Source organism: Salvia hispanica, chromosome 6, assembly GCF_029641045.1.
Source record: "Salvia hispanica isolate PSC_SH4W2 chromosome 6, Shi_PSC_v1, whole genome shotgun sequence".
NCBI classification, from domain to species: domain Eukaryota; kingdom Viridiplantae; phylum Streptophyta; class Magnoliopsida; order Lamiales; family Lamiaceae; genus Salvia; species Salvia hispanica.
Window position 1 is genome coordinate 11539693 of NC_142697.1, and position 21952 is coordinate 11561644.

At 37.0% G+C, this 21952-nt stretch overlaps 4 protein-coding genes and 1 non-coding gene across 7 annotated transcripts; 1 reads left to right on the forward strand and 4 right to left on the reverse strand.

Annotated features, from left to right (window-relative positions):
- Positions 1-2304: 2304 nt before the first annotated feature.
- On the reverse strand, positions 2305-4897 carry LOC125207760 (glucomannan 4-beta-mannosyltransferase 9-like). 2 transcript variants are annotated; one of them, XM_048107238.2, is made up of 8 exons: positions 4287-4897; positions 3967-4219; positions 3782-3892; positions 3565-3701; positions 3376-3489; positions 3106-3305; positions 2833-3027; positions 2305-2742 (listed from the first exon to the last, which is right to left on the reverse strand). In XM_048107238.2, the coding sequence occupies exons 1-8, from the start codon at positions 4704-4706 to the stop codon at positions 2583-2585; spliced, it is 1590 nt and encodes a 529-aa protein (XP_047963195.1). In that variant the 5' UTR covers positions 4707-4897; the 3' UTR covers positions 2305-2582. The 2 variants fall into 2 exon arrangements, with proteins under 2 accessions (XP_047963195.1, XP_047963194.1); XM_048107237.2 differs by having other exon boundaries at positions 2833-3305.
- A 945-nt stretch (positions 4898-5842) lies between these two features.
- On the reverse strand, positions 5843-6594 carry LOC125204766 (plant/protein). The gene has a single exon (XM_048103494.2). The coding sequence runs from the start codon at positions 6584-6586 to the stop codon at positions 5972-5974; it is 615 nt and encodes a 204-aa protein (XP_047959451.2). The 5' UTR covers positions 6587-6594; the 3' UTR covers positions 5843-5971.
- Positions 6595-10160: 3566 nt separating this feature from the next.
- On the forward strand, positions 10161-10233 carry TRNAR-UCU (transfer RNA arginine (anticodon UCU)). Its single transcript has one exon. It is a non-coding gene; the product is annotated as a tRNA-Arg (tRNA).
- A 283-nt stretch (positions 10234-10516) lies between these two features.
- On the reverse strand, positions 10517-12363 carry LOC125204289 (sequence-specific DNA binding transcription factor). Of its 2 annotated transcripts, XM_048102894.2 has the most exons (2): positions 11981-12363; positions 10517-11900 (listed from the first exon to the last, which is right to left on the reverse strand). In XM_048102894.2, the coding sequence occupies exon 2, from the start codon at positions 11890-11892 to the stop codon at positions 10669-10671; it is 1224 nt and encodes a 407-aa protein (XP_047958851.1). In that variant the 5' UTR covers positions 11893-11900; positions 11981-12363; the 3' UTR covers positions 10517-10668. The 2 variants fall into 2 exon arrangements, with proteins under 2 accessions (XP_047958851.1, XP_088916415.1); XM_089060289.1 differs by having other exon boundaries at positions 10517-12363.
- Positions 12364-18131: 5768 nt separating this feature from the next.
- On the reverse strand, positions 18132-21184 carry LOC125207663 (Sulfite exporter TauE/SafE family protein). The gene is made up of 12 exons (XM_048107097.2): positions 20803-21184; positions 20514-20673; positions 20226-20426; positions 20068-20129; positions 19721-19766; positions 19586-19638; positions 19413-19499; positions 19256-19306; positions 18943-19182; positions 18771-18864; positions 18556-18696; positions 18132-18466 (listed from the first exon to the last, which is right to left on the reverse strand). The coding sequence occupies exons 1-12, from the start codon at positions 20974-20976 to the stop codon at positions 18384-18386; spliced, it is 1392 nt and encodes a 463-aa protein (XP_047963054.1). The 5' UTR covers positions 20977-21184; the 3' UTR covers positions 18132-18383.
- Positions 21185-21952: the final 768 nt, after the last annotated feature.

A 21952-nucleotide genomic window follows, 5' to 3' on the forward strand; every position in this document is an offset into this window, starting at 1 on the left:
CGGGGCTCGGCGGCTCACTCCAGGGCGGAGACGGTCAGAGCACGGCGGTATAAGGGTGGTTCGAGGTCCGGCGCCGGGCAAGCCCCCGCTGGCGCGGGGGCTTGGCACCGAGTAGATCCGTCGCTGTATATAGGGATGTCAATGTAGCCCGCAACCTTTGGGCTGGCCCGAATAGCCCGCTAAATTTGTAGGGTTAGGGTCGGAAATTTCTAGCCCGATAAAAATAAAACCCGATAAGCCCGCACCCGATTAACCCGCAACCCGTTAGGGCCAGACCCGAAAACCCGATGGGCTGGCCCGGTAACCCGGTAAAATTTTCATTTTCCATTTTTTTACTCCTAATTCGACACTTCGTTGACTAATTTTATGACATAGATAACTAAAAAAAGATAACTTTCAATTTTATGGTAAATATATAAATTATGTATTGAATTTTTATTAATATAATAATTGTTATATAAACTAATCTCACTAAAAGAATATTAAAATTTTTAACATGTATTAAAATTTTACGAAATATCACAAATATTAGTATTTTATGATTGAGTTTAAGCATATATACCAAATTTATCATAATTAAATATTTTATATTTTATAAATATAACTAATTTTCATCATGATCTATTGGATTGTTCGAGCCTTAACCTTATCGGTAGCAACCCGATTAACCCGTCGGGCTAGCCCGAAACCCGAGCTTTTAGGGTTAGGGCCGAACTTTTACAACCCGAAAGAAATCACAATCCGGCAAGCCCGGACCCGATTGACCCGCAACCCGAGTAGGGTTGGCCCGAAACCCGATGGGTCGGCCCGATTGACATCCCTAGTTGTATATATGTACTAAAAAATTGTGTGAGCAACGATAATGTTAAGTGCATGGACACATAGTGGTAATTCTGACTCCTGGAGCATATATAGATGCGGTTTCAACTATACTATAGATTAAACGCATTGTTAAAATTTTTGAAGAAGTTAGAAGTATTATTTTCTCAATTATTAAACAATCTTATCTGTTTGATGAGTCCCTTACGGAATTACTCTATCCGTCTGCCATTAGGAGTCTCATTTATGAATGGCACGGGTTTTAAAAAGTGTTAAGTAAAGTGAGTGGAAAAAAGTTAATGGAATTGAGGTCCCACTTGTATATATTAGTTTTAAATGAAATGTGAGTGGAATGAGTTAGTGGAAGGTGGGACCCTATTACCATTTATGGAAAAAGTGAACCGGGACTCCTATTCGCGGACGGACTAAAATGGAAAAACGGACTCCTATTCACGGACGGAGGGAGTACTCCTTAAATTGGAGCATCCACGGCGCTCCGGGCCAGACCACACTTGGGTCCAGCTCGGAGTGTTGTAGATGGAGATTGGGTCTGGGCCCGTGACTTGGGCCGCCAAAAGGCCTGAGGCCGTGCCTGTTGCAGTCCGGCTTGGTGTTGCGAGCTCCTGGGACGCGCCCCGTTACGATTCGGGCCGACGTTGTGGGTACAGGCCAGACACAGACCCCAATTTCTTTTATTAAAAATTGATTTTAAAATTTTTTAGCTATTTAAACTCCACAACATTTTCATTCCTTTTACATTATTCCTATGAATTTTCAGAAATATAATTGTTCAACATTTTCAATTTTTATGAATTGTAATTTTTAGTTTATAGGGTTTGTAAATTTTTTTAAAGTTCTAGGGTTTGTATTTTATAAATTCTGAATAAACAATGAATTTTTGAAATATAATTATTCAACGTTTTCAATTTTAAGATTAAAATAGTTTGAAGTGGTGAATAATGCAATTTAATGTTGGTGGCCTGAATGGGCCCTGGATGGGGCCTATAAGGTTGTGGGAGTTGTGGCCTGAAGCATAAAATGAGTTGAATGATGATGTGGAGGAGACTTGGGCCTGGAATTCGGGAAGGGATTGTGGATGCCCTTAGTTCTTTGGTTTTTGATGTTGAAATATTTTATTTATGAGTTTATATAGGACTCACAACTACCGGAATAGAGAGCCTTACCTTTCAATTTTTCTGATCATCAATATTTAAAGCAGCACTTGGGTGAATACAATATTTTATTGATTGCATCTCCTATTAATCCCAGTAGCTGGAAGCAATAAGTTTCTACTGTTAAATTACTATTGTGTTTCTCTTTTTTTTTACTTATTTATTTTATTTTATCAGAAAACAAAATTAAGATTGGAAGTTTGTTTGGTATTACAGTGCAGTGTGCGCTAATGTTCCATCTGCTGCTTTCCAGACTAGCTTTGATTTCCTGTTTTTTGCTCTCTATTAGACACACAATTTTGAATCCACAAACAACCAGAAAATGAAATTGATACAAATAAACAATAGTGTTGTGTACAATTTTCTGTGAAAAAAAACATAATTCCACTACCCTGAGCTCCAACTCTTATGCCTAAACCTAAAAGAATACACTTACTTTCTACATGAAATCTAATTAAAAAGCAGTATAAAAGATTAAGAAATGAAGAGAAAAGTGAAGCAAGAACTTGGAAGCCAAGACTGCCCCATGCTTCCAAATTCAGCAAAACACTAATCGAAGCAAGCAACGAGCAGTTCCTCCACGTAGTGATCTCATGAAGGGACGAAGGTGCCAACATAGCCAAATCCCATGATGATGAAGGCCATTGACTGGACAAAGAGGTATATGAAGAAGTTGTGTTTCCCATACGAATAGTCATAGCAGCCACAAAAGAAGAGGTAGCAACCAGTAAAAAGCTCTACCAATTGGATTCTGTTTGGGGAAAAAAATAGCTATCAGATTCTTGCATATATATATTTATATACGTGATCAAGAAATGCACTCACTGATCACAAACTGTACCTATCTCCAATCCTAAACCGATGTTTCTTGAAAGCTTTGATTGCGGATTTCAACCTAAGGGCCTCCCCGAGTTTCTCAGTGACAATCCATTCGTTCACTCTCCCAATCTCAAACAACCCCATCAGGGTGGCCTTGGCCCGGTGCATTGCCATCACATTCTCGAACAGGATCCAGAAAATAAGCAAATGGACTGACCTACACACACACACATTCAAACTCATGACAACAAACAAAGAAAAGTGAAATGAGGCATTAGGCCAACTCGAATGGGACCTCGGAGTTCCAACTGCGTTGAGGAGGGTGATGATGGTAGGAATGTAAACCGCGCCCCATTTCGGGATCTCAACTTCGGGTATCAACACAGTAGCAGGAAGCACTATGCAGTAGAACAGAAAAGTGACTATATGGGCTATTATCTTCCTTATGAAGAAGAAACTGTATATCACATAAACCTTCTTCCATGCTGTTACTTTCTGCAAATAAACACATGTAGACTAGTTAGTTTGATCATCTTTCCCAATCCATATTCATATTCAGACAAACCTTGTTTCTTATAATCTCACAAAACATCTTTCTAAACAGATTTGCAGGGCCACACGACCAACGATGTTGTTGGTGTCGATATGCCTTGAACGTGCTAGGCAACTCGCTTCTCACCTGCAACAACAAACAACAATCTCAGTATATTTTTCAGTACATCATTTCATCAAATATGCATTTTCCAGTTAATACCTCTAGAGAGCCAAGATACAAAAACTTCCATCCCTTGAGGCTCGCGCGAACAGCCAAGTCCATATCTTCAACTGTCGTACGATCTTTCCATCCTCCCGCCTCCTCGATTGCAGCAATCCTCCACACACCGCCAGTTCCTTGAATTTTCACAAACATCAAAAATTCATTACTACTAAAATGCAACTATATAATATCATAAGAATGTGTGATTATATACCGTTGAAGCCAAAGAAAGCATATGTAGATGAGCCAACTTCTTGCTCAACAGTGAAATGATAGTCGAGCGACATCTCTTGCATTCTTGTCATCATGCATTCGTTCGCATTCACTGCGAAGCAAAATCATTAGTATTTGTTAAAATTAAAGACTAAGCATAAAAATAAAAATAAAGAAATTCGATACCGAATTTCCAGCGAGCTTGAACGAGGGCGAGGGCAGGGTTGTGGACGAGGAAAGGGATGGCTCGCCACAGGAAATCGGGTTCTGGTTGGAAATCTGCGTCGAATATTGCCACGTAGTCGCAGTGTTTAACGTAGGAGCGTGTGAGGCCTTCTTTAAGGGCTCCGGATTTGTAACCAGTTCTCTTGTCTCGGATTTCGTATTTGATGTTGATCCCTTTGCTCGCCCATCGCTGGCACTCCATCTCCACCATATTCTGTTAAATTGAATGTTAGTACATAAATACAATACTTGTGATAATGAAATAGTACTTATTTACGTACCTTGATGGTGGAGTCGGTTGAATCGTCGAGAACTTGGACGATGAATCGATCGGACGGCCAAGAGAGGCCGCATGCAGCTCCGATGGAGAGCTGGTAGACCTCTCTTTCGTTGAACATTGGGATTTGGATGAGAACGACGGGATACGCAGAGTTTCCGTGCTCCAAATCGTCCTTCAAAGCCTCCCATTTGTACCTCTTATCTGGTTTGCGGCCGAAGATCTTGACGTATGTGATGACCACGCCCATGTACAGCCTTTCAATGAACAGCATTACTGACATCGACAAGCACACAAACACTCCCAAATTCAGCAACGGTATGATTAATGGCGCCTTAATTAGCCCCCAAATTACCAGCAATTGCTCCGTCATGACGCTCTGGACGCCGGAAAATGATTCCGGCAGCACCCAAAACCGATCCATTTTTTAGGTATATATATTAACACTATTTCTTTTGATTTTGTTTCTCTCAAATGGGAAAAAACAAATCAATGCAGCTCAACAACCACAACGGCACGCGTCTTTTTTTTTTCTATTTCTTTTGTTTTCTTTTTTTCAGAAATTGGCCAGAAAAAACTTGTTCTCTGGCCTTGGTGAGGAATGCAAATGTTGCTAGAAACGAGATGAGGAGACAGAAATGGATGGAATGGGAGGCAAACAACCTCTTTATAGAAGTTCTATTTTGAGGTTTGCTAAATATTTTACTACTACAAATTTTCATGTTATTTTCTGTATTCTGAGTGCTAATATTTCGCGGGCTAATCTGTTTTTTAACAAACTCATGGATCTTGACGGCTGAAAACGACTCTTCAATTGCAAAATTTCCGCCGCGGATATAGTTTTCCTACACTTATTTTGCTGATACACACTACAATTCACAGACACAATCAAATTTCATCAGTAATAAATATTTATTTGATGGAATGATATAGTTGTTTTTGTTATTTAATTTAATTTTTTACTACAAAGGTAGGGTCAGGGCCCAGGGTGGTATCAAGACATGTCTATTGGTCATTGGATCAGCTCAGCAAGCTAATCAAATTATATGCTGCCGTCCAAAAAAAAATTAGACCAATTTTATGATTTTTAGACATTCATTTTAGACAAATTTTTAAATATGGAAATTTTTTAACATTTAAATGTGCTACTAATAATATGATCTATCACAATTCACTAACTCCACTTCTCTCTCTTTTTTTTCTTCTTTTACTTTACCAATCAGACATTTTTAATTATATTTATAGAATGAAAAATATTTAATTATGAGAATTTTTAAATATATGGTTAAATTATAAAATAAATTATTTGAAACGCTTTATGCGATTGGTATTTTGACTTGAGATTTATTAAACGTAATTATATGTTAAAAATTTTACACTATTGGGAGTAGTATTTAGTTATGTTTGTTTTTAAAAAATATTTTATAAGGAAACTGAATTTTTCTATTCATTTACTGTATTTATTATTGTAGAGTACTTCTTGTATAAATAAAATTTAATAAAAATATCATTTATTTAAGTGTTGTAGTTATCAACACAAAAGAATTCAATATAGACCACTTATTTGATAAAGCTTGGCCGTGCCGTTTATATATGAAAAAACACAGCATATTACAGCAATTTCTTGGAAACAAACTGGGACAGAAATTCACATTCAAAAGTTAACTCAGGACTAGACCGTTATTCTAGTTAATTAATATTCAAGCGAGGATCAACTTGAAGACGCGCCACCCCTTCCTCCGCCAGCTTAGGCGTCTCCACCTCTCCCACCACCATCTCATCGCCCGCATCCTCCTCCACGTAGTTGGGATCCTTGTGGTCAATCGCGGGCTCAGCCTCCTGCTCGGCCTCAAACTCCCTCTGTGGGCCCTCCCACGTGTACTTGCCGCCGTGGCCTTTCTTGGGCTGGTGCTTCAGCGGCAGCCCATCGGCCGGATGGCGGTCCAGCCTCCCCACACCCTTGTCGGACATCTTCCTCTCCACGTACTTCACCGTCTCGGCATCGTGCGTCCGCAGCTCAACCTTCTCCAAGTGCTTCCGCCCTTCGTCGGCGCCGCACTCCGCTGCGATCACCACTTTGTCCTGTTTCTTGTCGACCACCGCCTTCATCCTTGCTTGCTTTATATAATACACGTGTGTTTGTTGGTTTTGGAATGTTTGGTGTTGTTGATGAAGAATATTGGGAGGAATGGTGTATTTATAATTCTGGGATTGGTGTAGAAGGTGCTGGAAAGGTGTGGGCAACTGTAGAAGATGAGTGTGTGCGACAACTAGAATGTTCCCGGTGGTTCGTTGCGTGTCCATTGACCATCTACACAGATATAGTACTAGTTTGTAGTATTAGTAAATTGTTACACTTGCATAAAATAATCTCTAGGCGAGATATACAACTTCAAAAATTGGTATTCCATATTTATGGGAAAAAACCAATAATAACAATGAAAATGTTGACTTTCACATACCTATATATAAACCTGTGGTATCTATGGAATGAGTTATCATATTAGCAATTTCAAATAATGATTAATTCTCAGCTATTAGGTTAGGTTAAGAGATCTAATGAATAAAATAATATCAAGTGTATTATATTTTAAATTTAAATAATTTTAAAATAAATTTGAAGGATATTTAGGTCAATTATCTCATCAAAATTATCCCAAAAACTTTAAATTTAGTAAATTTTTTTATTTAAATTATTTTTTCGTAAAAAATACTATCAAATTAAAGGTAATTTTATAATGGTTCTAACGAGATCTCAATTACATATGTTCCGACGATGTTCGGATGATGAAATTTAATAATTTTTATTTTAGTTTTTGTACATGAGGATAAGTGTATTTTTTTTTTACCAACAAATGCAAAAAATCTCAATATAGTGTACGTAAAATATTAATGTGTTGATATTTTCGTATACTTGTGTTGAAATACTCATTCCTTGTGTAGATATTTGTAATACACTATATTGATATTAAAAAAATCCACGAAAATTATCATATGATAACATAATGACGATATTACCCTTTTGCTGATATTTTGTCTACTACTCCTTTCGTCCACCATTAAGAGTCTCATTTGTTGGCTGCACAGGTTGTAAGAAATGTTAAGAAAAGTAGGTGGAATATGAGTCTCATTTGTATATAATAGTTTTAAATGAAATGTGAGTGAATTGGGTTAGTCGAATGTGAGGCTCTATTGTCATTTATAGTAAAAGTGAACATGGACTCTTATTCGCAGATTGACTAAAATGTAAAAACAGAACTCCTCTTCACAGACGAAGGAATTATTTATTAAAATTTGTAGGTTTTAATCTTATCCTCTCATTTTAAAATATAAATATGTATATTTAGTCTTAGTTTTGGATTATGCATCCGATGACCATTACGACCATCTATAGAATAATGTAACATTTGACAAATAGGGCGCGGCCAATTTGCATATTTTAATCTTGTTGAGCGTAGTTATAAAATATATCCTCTCGTCCGAGCATCTCTAATGGAAGAAATAAATAGTAAGGTAAAATTTTATAATTATTATATTTATGTTCTTTTAAAAATCATTTTTATCTTTTTATGAAAGATTATTTTTAAAGAAAAAGATATTTGATTAGGTATTATACTTTTTTCAAAGAGATATTTTTATCTCTTTATTGTAGTAAAATCTTATGACTACCATATTTGCATTCTTTTCATGAATAATCATTCTCCAATAGGGAAAGTATCCGAGAAAGTTATTATGTCTTTATGCTTTGAAGGAATGCATCTTTTACTATATTTTTATTTTATAAAATAATTTACTTTTCAATATACTTTTTCCCTGTGGAATTTGTTAGTACTTTTTTGAAGAGTATATTTTCGTTTTAGAGACGGTAAATAGATTATACTCTCGTTGTTCGCGAATAGGAGTTACGTTTTTCTATTTCGGTCCGTCCGCGAATAGGAGTGCTGGTTCATTTTTACTAAAAATAATAATAGACCACACATTCCACTCACATTTAGAGATGGCCACGGTTTACGGTTTGGGCGGTTAACCGCAAAATCGTAACCGGTGGTTACAAGTTTGAATCGAAGCCGTGAGATTTAAATGGAGCCAGAACCGCCACCTTTGGAACCATGGGCCGGTTCAAGTTATACAATTTCAAAAAACAAAACCGTGTCGGAACAGCAAAAAACTGCTGAAAACCGGAAAATCGAACCAGAACCGCAAAAATTCACCGAAAAACCGTCGGTTCAGAACCAAAACCGTAACCGCGAAATACGCTCAAGGTTCGGTACCGATTCGAGATTTTTCGGAACCAGTGGTTCCAGAACGTTGGGCATGTCTACTCACATTGCATTTAAAACTAAAATATATACAAGTGAGACTCATATACCACCAACTTTTTTTCGTCTATTTTTCTTAATATTTCTTAAAACTCGTGCCAAAAAGAAATGAGACTCTTATTAGCCGACAAAGAGATTATATCTTTTCTATATAGCTTACCCCTTGGAGTTGCTCTAATATATCTCACTTTAACTCAGCACATATTTTAAAAAATGTAAAGAAAAATGAGTTGAAAAATTAGTAATGTGTGTATTCTGCTATTACATACTCCATCCGTCTTACAATAGGAGTCATATTTAGTTTGAGCACGAGTTTTAAGAAATGTAAAGAAAAGTGGATTGAATAAGTTAGTGAATATAAATCCTACTTATATATAGTTTTATAACAAAATGTGGGTGGAATGTGAAGCATACTTATCATTTATGGTAAAAGTGAAATATGACCCTTATTGTAGAATGAACGAAATGTCAAAATTGGACTCTTATTATAGGATGGAGGGAGTACTTCTTATAATAAAGTGTGAGTAATCTTATGCCATTTAACTTCCTTGCTTTTTTTTTAGTAGTGAGTTTTCTTTTGTACTTTCAGGGTTCTTGTGCCTGAACTCTGTTGTTTTTAAATGTACATGGCTGGAAAGCCGGTAGTTGTAACTCATGTTGTTGATAGTATGACCGACAATCTTAGGCCTACTCGTGCTGAGGCTGAGAAGCTTTTCAAACGCAACTAATGAATTAGTTTTGAAAGTAGCACTTGAACATGGAAAGGTTTCAAGAGTGATCAAGTCACACGACCGAGTTGTGATCTGCCAGAAGGTTGGAGATGCATCCATAGTAAAGATTATTAAACTCGAAGATTAAACACGTTGACTGCCTACGATCTTCCACGGAACTCATTTGCGATTGGCCATATCGTAGACTTAATCAATGGCCGTACCGTAGACTTGATCAAATACGTTTGTTGGGGTTGGTTTTTTTGGTGGTTACCAAGGATATCTACCACTGGGGCTAGTGACTACCATGGGTGGAACAACTAGTCCAAAGATTTAAGGCTGCTCCATATTTTTTAGGGTTATTTTAATAGCGCTGGAAAAGGATAATAAGCCTTTTGATTGCATTGTTGCCAATTAAGGATGATGTGACATAGAAAGAGAAGCTATAATTGTAATTTTAACAAGCAGAGACTGTTCTCCAGAAACAACTCTATACACAATTAATTAAATGAAAGACTTTTGCAAATTTAAATCTTAACACACTTATTAATCTGTGTAGAGTGTCAATCGATGGACAAAAATTTATCCTACTTTGATCCGGCACGGATTTTAAGAAATGTAATGGAAAGTGATTTGAAAAAGTTAGTGGATTGTGGGTTCTAGTTTTATATATTAGTTTTATAATAAAATGTGAGTAGGAATGAGTTAGTGGAATATGGGGTCCCCTACCAAAAATGATAAAAGTGAAATGAGACAAATTTTGGAGGACCGACGAAATGAAAAATGGTAAATTTTGGTGGACAGAGGTAGTATTATATACTAATACAAATGCAAATGTTGAAACAAGAAGCGCCCATGGCCTAATGGATAAGGCGTCTGACTTCTAATCAGGCGATTGTGGGTTCGAGTCCCACTGGGCGTGCATTTTACAATTGTGTTAAAATTTTAGGTGTATTTCTTGACAATATGAAAAGGAGTCGATATATATTGTCATGGGCCGAACTTAAGATACATTGTCCCAGTCTGAATCTCTAGCATCCTAATTTTTTGTTTCTTGCCTGGCCGCTTGCAACATCAACTACTCGTGTATTTGTGTCTCTCCAGTGCCTCAATGCTACGTATAATCTTTACCTTTCACCTTCATAGTCACCAAATCTCAAATATTAAGATGTAACATTCTGTGTTCAATTATCATCTATTGCCAATAAAGAAAACAAAACATCTTTTCCTTGACCAGTAAAACTCCTAAATTAAGCAGTTAACTATGAAATTTGTAAAATGTAGTGTAAATAGCTATAGCTAATTAGAGCAAACGATCCATCAGCTGTACAAAAGATTAAAACTTTTCTTATCATCATCATCCAGTAATGGAAGAGGGATCAGTCTTCTTATTGGAAGATTGATGCTCCATCAAATCAAGCTCCTTGTGCCTGATGAGCAGCAACATTCTCTCATTCTCAAGTTTAGTCCTCTCATTGATGAGCTTCTCCCTCTCCATCTCCCTCTCCTTCTTGCTGCTGAACTTGAGCCACTTGAGCCTTTGCTTCTCCAGCTGGAACGACTGCGAATGGATCCCGAGCCTCTCCTCCTCCAGCGCCACCATCTTCCCCTTCAGCCACTGTCTCTTCTCCGCCATCGTCCTCCCCCCCTCCCTCGCCATCTCCGCATCCAAATGCTGAGCCAATGGCACCATCGTCCCCGCCCCCTTCCTCGTCCTCGCCCTCTTCCTCGACGACAATCTCTCATCATTAACATCATCCTCTTGCTCGTCATCATCAACATCATCCTCCTGTTCGTCATCATCAGCATCATCATCCCCATCATCAACATCATCCTCCTCGAATTCGTCCTCATCCCGCAATTTAGTCCCATCCTCACCCCCTCTGTTCAAATTGGGGGTTTTCTCCACCGCAGCGTGCAGGCACGCGGCGGCATTCATCTCAGTCGGAGGCGGCGATTGAGAATGCTGCATCGCACCACCGCCGCAGCTGTTGTGGTAAGCGCACATCTCCCTGAAATACAAGTGCTTGGAATTGAGCAGCTTCTTCACCTCATCCTTAACCTTAGGCGCCAAATCCATGGAATCGAGAAGCGATTGATTCTCCACAACGCGGCAAGAGGTTCCCTTCCCCAAAATGTCATTAACCCTCTTATACCTCTTATTCAAATCGTTGAATTTATCCTCGCATTGCTGCGGGGACACGTAGAAACCCCTCTCCATCATCGCCCTCGACACCGATTTCCACTTCCCCTTCTTCTGCAGCACCCCGCCGCCCTTCTTCTTCCCCCCGGCCTCCCCCGCCTCCGCCGCCCCCACCTCGTCGCCGATGTAGAACACCACCATGATCAGAAGCCTCACCATGTTGTCCGTCCACTTCATCCTCTGCCACGGCGACACTCTCCTCTTCCCGTCGTCGGCCGTGAATCCCGATTCGTCGTCGTCGCTCAGCGTCAAGCTCTGGTTCTTCGATTTGGGGTAGGGCAATGCCGCCATGGGGCTGTGCCGCTGCTGCTGCGGCGGCGGAATGTGGTGTGGATTTTGGGGATTCTGAGCTGGTGGTAAATTGTGGTGGAGCGACATTTCGAGCCCTAACATATTAGGCTGCAAATTTGAGTAAATCCCACTCGATTCCATCCAAAAACTTAAAAAGATTCAATTTTTCACATACATATAGCGTCAAAATAGGAAATTAAGAACAATGAATGGGACAAATCGTGATTGACCAGATTGTTGATTGATGCTGACCGCGTTTCTAATTCAGCATTGTAATAAGCAGAAAAGGTCAAGAAAAGGGGAAGATAAGAAGAGGTGGTTTTGGTAGTAAGAAATCAGGGGAATGCGATATGTATAGAAGGGGAGAATCGGAAATCATCATAATGTGGGCGTTTGTGGAGAAATCAGGGTAAGGGGCAGATGGTTTTGGTGGAAGAGGAGTAGTAGTTTTAGCTTGTTGTTGATTGCAAGACAGAAAAAACAGCTATTTGCCCATGGTTTTGGTGGGTTTTTTCTGGAGTGTGAGGTCTATTGTTTTGTGGGGTAGAGAGAGAGAGTCCACAGGTTTTGGCAAAACAAGCATCTGTGTTCAATGAATTTGAAACCCACCTTCTAAGATTTGGTGTGATCTGGGCCGTCCGTTTCAGATTCTATGAGAATTAGATTTAGTGTCAGGGTAAATACGTCATTTGCAAAGTGCGAGGCCATTGACATAGTATAGGTGGAATTTTTTATTATGTGTTATCTAACTTATATTGTCCTTTTGTTTCTAAAGCACAAAGTAGCTTTTACATATTATACTCTTCCTCAATATTCTATATTGACTTTATTGTTTTATAATTTGAGAACACATTTATATCCAATTTTGGGGTTTTTAAGAAAAAGCGAAAAGATGGATTAAAAAAATCAAATTTGAGAAAATATGTATATCCAATTTTTAATTAGGTTTTTGAGAAAAAGTGAAAAGCGGATAAAAAAAAAGTTAAAAAGTCAGTATCGATTTTTATATACTATATACTAGTGTTAATATAAAAAATATTCACGAAACTTATCATATGATAACATAATGACGATATTATCATTTTGTTGATATTTTATCTACTATTTATTGAGATTCGTAAGATTTAATTTCACGATACTTTGTAATACACTATGTTGATATAAAAAAACATTCACGAAAATTATCATATGATAACGTAATGACGATATTACCCTTTTGTTGATATTTTGTCTACTATTTATTGAGATTCGTAAGATTTAATCTCATCCACTTATTTTAAAATCTAAGGGTGGGGATTTAGTCTTGATTTTGTATTAGGGTGCTATAAGCATTAGAATATGACCCAGGGTCGCGTTAAAATAAAACCAACCTTCTAATTCAGAACCCAGAACTATCTCAATATTATGTATTAAAATTATCAACACAAAGACAAAACTTTCTCAATAAATTTGTGTTGATAAAATTATATCTTTGTGTTGATAATTAAATTTACATGTTATGTTGATAAAGTTATATCTATATGTTGAGAAATCTCTAACATAATGTTGAAGTTCTGGGTTCTGGATTGAGAATTAGTTAGCATTTTAATTACCCATGTAATTCAATTATTTATTTGTATTGGGTGGGTTTGTGTTTAGAATTTGGGAGGAAAAAATAGGTGACATTCACAGATATATTTAATAGATTAATTTAAGAAAATTAATTCTGTAGATGTTAATATTATTAACATGTTTTTTGGCAAATACAGTTTATTTATTTTCTACGTAATACATGGAAAATTAATAAAATATTTATTTATGATGATTCGGTTTAATTGATACTATAATACAGTATAGTGTGTTATTTAATTAAATGGCCTCATTTATGTTATGTACTGGTGAATTAATTGAGGTTTGAATTTTAATGTAGTGTGTTTATATTTTAATGTTCAACGTGTTTATTTTTTTGAATAAATAATATCTTTAATATATGAATATACTAATGAGCAAATTTGGTTATATTATTTAATTTTTATAAATTATTTAAAAAAAATGTACCGGAGTTAATATGTAATTTTATATATTATTTTAAAAAATGTACCGGAGTTAATATGTAATTTAAGTAAAATATATAAGTATAATTAATACTTATAAAAAGTAGTAAGTGAATATTGAAAGGTTAGTTTGACTTTGAATTTGATATGAATAACTAGAGATGGTTTTACTATATTGAAAAAACTCAAATTTTTATTTATGGACGTATTAAAATAATAAAATGAGATATTTAATACTACTAATTATATACGTAAATCATGAACATCGTCAAACTCTCCCACTTATAATTTTATGTAATGCGTATATATTCATATCTCCCTTTATTTATTTTGATAGCATTATTTTTATTTAATTAATTTATCCTCACAGAACTGGGCTATATATTTTTTTAAATGGTTTTGTACACTATTAACAAGGGGTGCGTTAAAATGATAACACCTCTTAAAGTAACATCATACCATCATTCCTAGCCAATCATTTGTACATGTGGATGAATAATCAGCTGCCATGTGGCAATCATAAAAAATGCTTAAACGTAAATTTTCTCGACCAGCAATATCCAATACGCTACACAACAATTTACAACAATTTTTTCTCAGTCAGCAATATCCAATACGCTAGACAACAATCTATAGTTTTGTGTTCATTTATACTATTCTTGTATAGTTTTTATAATATTATTGAATATGTAGTGTCACGGTGTCACTTTAAGAGGTGTTGTCATTTTTTAACACAGACATTTGTTAACAATATATATAAATCAAATAAGAATCCTACAAACATCTTTTTTAGTCGATCAAAGTTAAATGTGTATAGTTAATTTTCAATTGTGATTTATTTTTTATCATTACATACTTTACAAGCACACTCGAACATAGTGGCCGATTATCCTAACTAGTATAACACCGGCAATATGCACGGACTATTATTCTATTTTGATATTTGTTTAATTTTTAAACAATTAAGCAATATCTATATGACATAAAGAAAATAATATCAATTTTAGTAAATTCATAAATAATACTCCATCTGACCCTTAAATATTGTCACAGTTTGACCGGATATAGGTTTTAAGAAATAGTATAATGGAAAGTGAGTTGAAAAAGTTGGTAGGATGTGAGTCTTACTTTTAAAATATTAGTTTTATAGTAATAAAATATGAGTGAGAATAAGTTAGTGGAATGTGGAGTCCACTACCAAAAATAGTAAAAAGTGAAATATGATAAATTTTGTGGAACATACGAAAATAAAAAAATGTGACAAAATTTCAAAGACGAAGGGAGTAGTATTGCTTATGATAATACACAACTCCGGTGATATTGCTAATAATATAGAAAATAATATAAATATATATACAAAACTAAGAGCATCCACATTCGTGCTCTTTGGCAAGAGCACGGACGTGGGTCCGGACCCACTTTTACTCCGTGCTCTTAGAGAAGAGCACAACACCCACATCCATGTTCTTCCGTAAAGACAAGCTCAAGGGTCCCACCATTCTATTATTCAATTTAAATACTTCAATTACTAAAAACATTTCTACAATATAAAAATACATTAAAATATAAAAAATAAATAATTAAATCCTAAAAAAACAAAAATTACATAATTAAAATCCTAAAAAATAAAAATTACATAATTAAAATCCTAAAAAATAAAAATTACATAATTAAAATCCTAAAAAATAAAAATACATGATTAAAATCCTAGAAAATAAAAAAATACATAATTAAAATTCTACAAATTAAAAATTACATAATTAAAGACTAAAAATTACCCCGTGGAAGACTAGTCATCTATCCCCAATGTTCTTCGGAGACCCCGTATCATTGCCACATGTGTTGCAAGTTGGTCGGGAGTCATGCTAGACCTATCGGCCGCATTGAGTTGACCCAAGAGGGTCCACAACGAGTTGGTCGGGGGTTGAGGTGGCCAAAAGGGAGCGGGAGCGGGATCGGGGGCGGATGGAGTCGGGGCGCGACGGCAGTTGGCCGTCGCCTACTTCCTTCCTTGCGGCCGGCGGAAACTGTTCGGGCCAGCGTCGGGGCTACCCAAGTTAGTTCCGGCAAGCTGGTTAGCCACCTCATCGAAGGCACCATCGGATAGGGCTACCGACCTCGACCGTTTGCTGGAGGAGCTGGAGGAGGATACTACGCTTCCCTTATACTTCGGATGATGGCGCGACTCCTGCCAACAACTGAGGTACATGAACGGTTTCAAATTCATGGATTGGTAGGTCGCTAAGGCAGCACTGATGATGTCGAGCTCGCTCTTGCCGCTCCCCGCCATCCGCTCTTCCTGGGGGTAATACCCCTGGAGCTTGTGGATTTCGTCGTTGGCTCTGTATATGGCATTGCGCACCATACTCTCATTGCGCATGATGGTTCCAGCCGGCCGGTATTCATTGTACCGACGAGAGACGCGCCACCAAAATCTATCCTCGGTTTGGTTCGTGCCAACCTCGGGATCTTCGGAGATGATCATATAGGCTTTGAATAACACATCCTTCTCCGCCGGAGTGTACGGGGTTCGGGTGCCACGAGGAGGAGGAGGAGGAGGAGTAGGAGTTGGAGTATAAGCAGTTTGAGAGCTGCCCGATCCGGGTTCGGACATCCACCCGCATCGCTCGGGGGAGTCTTGGTCGTCCACCGGGTAAAGTCGGTAGCCACCCGGAACTTGAGAACCTTGGGTTTGAGGAGGGGCTCTGATTCGAACCAATCATGGTTCCAACCGCGGAAGCCGGAGGGGTGATCGCCGGTGCCGGACATTTTTTTTGTAAGAATGAAGTGAAAGATTGAGAATTGATGAGAGAATTTAGATGAGAATTGTGTAGTGTGGTGTGAAATTTTTTATGTGGAAGTGGGGGTATTTATAGATGAAAAATGTGAATTTTGGGGGAAAAAATTGAAAAATAGAAAGAAAACGGATATAATTTTTTGGGAAGTGTGAAAATATTTTTTTTATTTATTTTCAATTTTTTTAAATTAAAAATGAATTCAAATAAAATAAAGAAAAACTGAAAATGCAAACGGCTATGTCGTTGGCCAATCCCGTCGCGCCATGTCAGTGTGCTCACTGACACGGACGTGCTCGATGCATCGAGCAGCGGCGCGTCGCGCCAGCGGCACGGACGCCGTCTGTGCCAGCAAGCACCGCTGCGGATGCTCTAACATTGTAAATTCATAATGGTGGTGCTATCTCAACCGATCGCCGACGACAATCTCGCCCCCTTCTCTTCATACATTGCGCGTTCGTCTTCTCTATGTATAATAGTACTCCTCCCGTTCGACTCAAGATGTTCATATTCTTGAGGACACAGAATTTTAGGAAGAATTATTAGGTAGAGAAAGTAAAGAGAAAATGGTAGTTGAATATTTTAATAAAATATAAAAAAAAAGATGAACTTATTTTCAAATAATGAAAGTGAATATTTTGAGTAAGACAAGCTAAAAAAGAAAAGTGAATATCTCGAATGAGACGGAGGAACTACCACTTGCTCTTCCCCTCACGTCCATATCCTTATTAATTACCTATTTTAAAGCATTATAAATGATATACTGCATAATAATTATAGTGGCGCGTTATCGATCCATTAAATTCACGTTTAATAAAATAAATACTATAAGCAAATAAGGAGAAGGAGAGATCGAGCAGGAAAAAAAAAAGAAGAGAGAAAGTGGGGACTGCATAAATCTCCCCATAGAATATTAGGGGGGAAATTAATGATGGTCTTAAATTGCTTTTATATTAGTACACTTACTCTTCCCCTCACGTCCATATCCTTATTTTTTTCTCTCTAAAACCCATTATCATAACAGGGGTAAATTAACGTATTTCGAGCCATAACAAAACTAAACCCATACTAAACATTCAAAGCCCAATCTATTGAACCCAACAAATGGCTCCTAAACGAATTCTAGCCAGAGAAAATGAAGATATGGCCATGTGTACCATACATAAATCACATTTGGGCCAACTGATATTGAGACTGTGTCCCTATCACTTCCTTATCCTATAAAAATTCTAGAAAAAACGAAATCGACCATCATCCTAAACTCATAAATTATTTGTTTTTTTATATTAAACATTACCATTGAGTGATTGAAGATAGATAGAAACAACAAAAATATCATAACCAAGTACACGTCTGTGGATAAACATAAATCAGTTTTGAGATATGTTGAATCATTGATTGCCGTGAGCAGCCAATATTATAAGGTTCGGCTAATTTGTAATGAAAATATTGAGGAGGTAAATAGTTTGGCTAAAACTATACATCCGAAATCATTGAATAGACAGAAATGAAGCATTTATTTTTGAGAAGCAAGGATTGTTGGTCAATTAGGCATTGACCAACACACCACACCACACCACACACAAAAACAAGAATTCTGGAGAGATGGTCAACTAGGCATTGACCAAAACACACCACACAAATTTATAGAGCAAGAATTTTGGGGAGAGGTGGTCAATTAGGCACTGACCAACACTTGGCTCACAGCAAGAACTTAGTCTCTAGGTATTTTCTTGCATCTAACTAAAATTCATTGGCTGCTGCAAAAATCTAAGAACCCCATGAACTCGTGATTGTGTATCATCTTCACGCTTTTATCGATCCCGATCACACCTGCCGAGAGAGACAGAGCAACGTTAACGAACTCTGTATGAAAGTTGCTAGCAAATAAAAATATTGTAGCATCAGTTGATAGTTCTTACCCATTGTGAGAGCACTAGCGAAAATGACACCGGAGAGGACGAACACGATGAGGGAAGCCCTTTTCAGGATGGTGATCATCTTTCGTATGAAATATTGACCCCAGAAGCCCGCCAAGATCGACACTGCCATCAGATACAGGGCTGCAAAGCAAATTTCGAATTCGATTAATTATTCTCACTAGAAATAACAACATGGTGATTGCAAACACACATACCATATGGCATTGGAAATCTCTTGAGAAGATAAAACTCCACCACCGATAGAGATGAGGAGAACATCATCACAAACGTTGCCGTCGCACTAGCAACCTGCAAAACATCATCCAGTTAGCCAAACATGAATAAGAGCATATCAACAATCATTGATACGGAAAATAAATGACGTACCTGAGGGATCACCCCAATCTCGAGCAAGAGGGGTCCGAGAATAAAACCTCCACCAGATCCTAACAGTCCACCAACGGTACCTCCCAATACACCACAGAGGGCACAGAAGGTGATATTTGTAGCATTCCATTCGATTGCTGCCTCGCATACATGTTCTTGAATTCCAGCCATCCTCCTTTTTTTGCTTTCCTTGTACAGTTTGACGCATTCATAGCCAAACACAACAAGCGCCACCGGGAGCTGGATAATACAAGGAATATTAACGATTATACAATAGTTAAGATGATATTATATTCATAGGTAATTCTTTTACCTGTAACAAGGTAAGCGTCCAATATACAGGACTACAAGCAGCCGTGCCATTCTGTAAACCAAAACATATTAAACAATATTTTAGTCATCATTATCAGCCAAATAATTGTGTTTGTTTTCGAAGAGAATGTTGCAGGGAAAACTGTAACTAGACTTGCCTTGATCACTTGAAGAAGCAAGAAACAAATCCATACAAGTACCAACACCGACATTCTCTTGATGTCCGTGTTATCCTTCATAATTTGCTGAAACATGAGGCAATGTTAATTCGACTCAACTTAGTAAATGAAAGAAGCAAGCAAAGAGCACGACATTCATCAAATATACTGACCGGTGCTGTTTTTTGTTCTTTAGGCACCAACGGCTCATACGCATCAATTAGCACTGACAGGGCAAAATAAAGAAAAATTATCATATGGTCACTTCTTGAGCTCAAAATGCTACATTTTGTCATAAATAGACTTACATTCTCCACGCGAACTAGCAAATCCTCGTCGGTCTTCCATGGATTTCTGCATTAACCATCAAGTCAACAACCGAGATTTTTTTTAAAACAATATGAATAGTACGTTTAAAATATTCCTAGTAAAATAGACAACATTTCAGTTGGTCATGTGACTAAGATGCTTCCTATTTAAAATTTTTGTTAGGTAATCACTCGCTTTCCAGACAGCTGAATTATCTACCATCTGATTTGACCAAAGGTTTGTAAATTTAAGGTCATTAACATAGATCATAGGGATTGAATATTATAGTGACAAATCGCAATTAAGCAAACAGCGAAACGAGTATTAAATAAATCAAAAACCTTACCTTTAGCATAGTTTCCTCCTTCCACATCCCAATCGCCTTGCAAAAGGATCTAGAAGAAGTCCCTGTTGGAAACAATGAAGAGAGAATAAAATTGTCAAAAGCATACCCCTGTTTCAGTGCAACTAAACCAGTATGACTACTCTTAAACACAAGCATACCTAAGAACAAAATGATGATTAAGACTGTAATTAGCCAATAGGGGAAGACAACACTCAAAGAGACACCAAGGGTGATGCCAAGCATGAGCATCGGCTGAAACAAGAGAGCCAAATCATAATCAAGTATGGGCACTTCTCTGCATGGATGAGGCACCCTCAAGTTGTACCAAACAGAAGATGCAGATGCCCCCATGATCATGCCTGCACACAATTACACAAACCTCCCTGTTTACTCAAAAAAGACTTAACTTCAAATCAAATTGGAGATAAATCTAAGTTAATTATTACACTTGGAAATGGCAGCAGCAGACTTGGTGTCAAAGCCAACAATCAGAGTGAGCATGGGGACAAAAATGCCACCCCCACCAACACCACCCACTGTTCCACAGGCTGAACCCAAGAACCCAATTACGGTCGCCAAAACAACCCTCCAACCAAACTCCAATTCCTGCCAAAGCCCACCAATAAAAATACAATCTTTTCAACAAAATCACAATAAAAACACAATCTTTCAACAAAATTACAGGATCTTGAGCATGCAATAATGTATGAAGAGAGAATTAGGCCACAAACTTACAGGCCAAACATGGTCTTCAGATTCAAGATTGTGGTGCAAAGCATTGGATGTGGAAGATGAAAGAAGTAACGGTTTTGCATCACCACCATTTGCATAATTGTTGACGAAATAGACGGAAGCAACAGCCAAAGAGAAGGCCGTCAGCAGGTAGACCACCAGCCCTTTAACAGCCATCGATGTTAAAATCACAACTTCTCCTTTTCTTCAGAGAATCAAACGCCGGAGCCCTTTTTTTTAGTCTCCCACCTTTTGATGAGTGGGCAGTTTCTTGCGGCGTTTGTGTATGCCTTTTATTTGTTGATGAATTTCGATAAAACAGTGTGTGCGATTTTTTCCTAATAAATAGACGAAATCCCAAAATTCAATTTGGATACAAACTCAATTCTCACTAAAGATTCGTTTTATTTCTGACATTCTGTATCACATAAATATCCTCTATATATGTACATTTTCCTCTATTTAAAATTTAAAAATAAATATTTATGTTAAAAGGTGGAATTAATTAATTCGTTCATTTTCTACTAAAACATAAAAATAAGTACCAAGTAAATTTTAAAACTTTCAAAAATACATTTTTATTTTAGGTCCACGTCTCACTTCAATTATTTAATACAGTACAATTTAAAACAAGGTAGTACTGAAAAATGTTTATACAGTTTCATTTAGAGATTGAAAAAAATCTCAATTTCAATAGGGCCATAATGAAGTTGGTCAGATTTCTGTTTGTAACAGTTTAGAGTTAATCCTTTAAAATGTTAGCTTAAATCTCAAATATTGTATGTTTTGTCTCGTTCACACCACTCTTGGATAGTATTCAATTCATCCTTTATAAAATTCATAATATAAACATGGTATGTAATTAACTCGGTTTCCTTGATGTAAAATCGTATAAAATCTCATTGCATTTATCAATAATTGCACTGTATAAATAAAATTTTAAGATAGGCCAAAATCTACTTATGAAAATTCTGTAAAAAAGTATGATGGAACAAATTATTGCATACCATAATCTACTTATGGAATATTCTCGCATCCAATGAGAAACAGTCACTCAATAAGGAATTTTAGTATAAGGAAATAAGTATAATTGAATATTCAAAAATCATGTGGCTAGCTATTTGCTGAGCATGTGACTCACAGCTCACAAAAA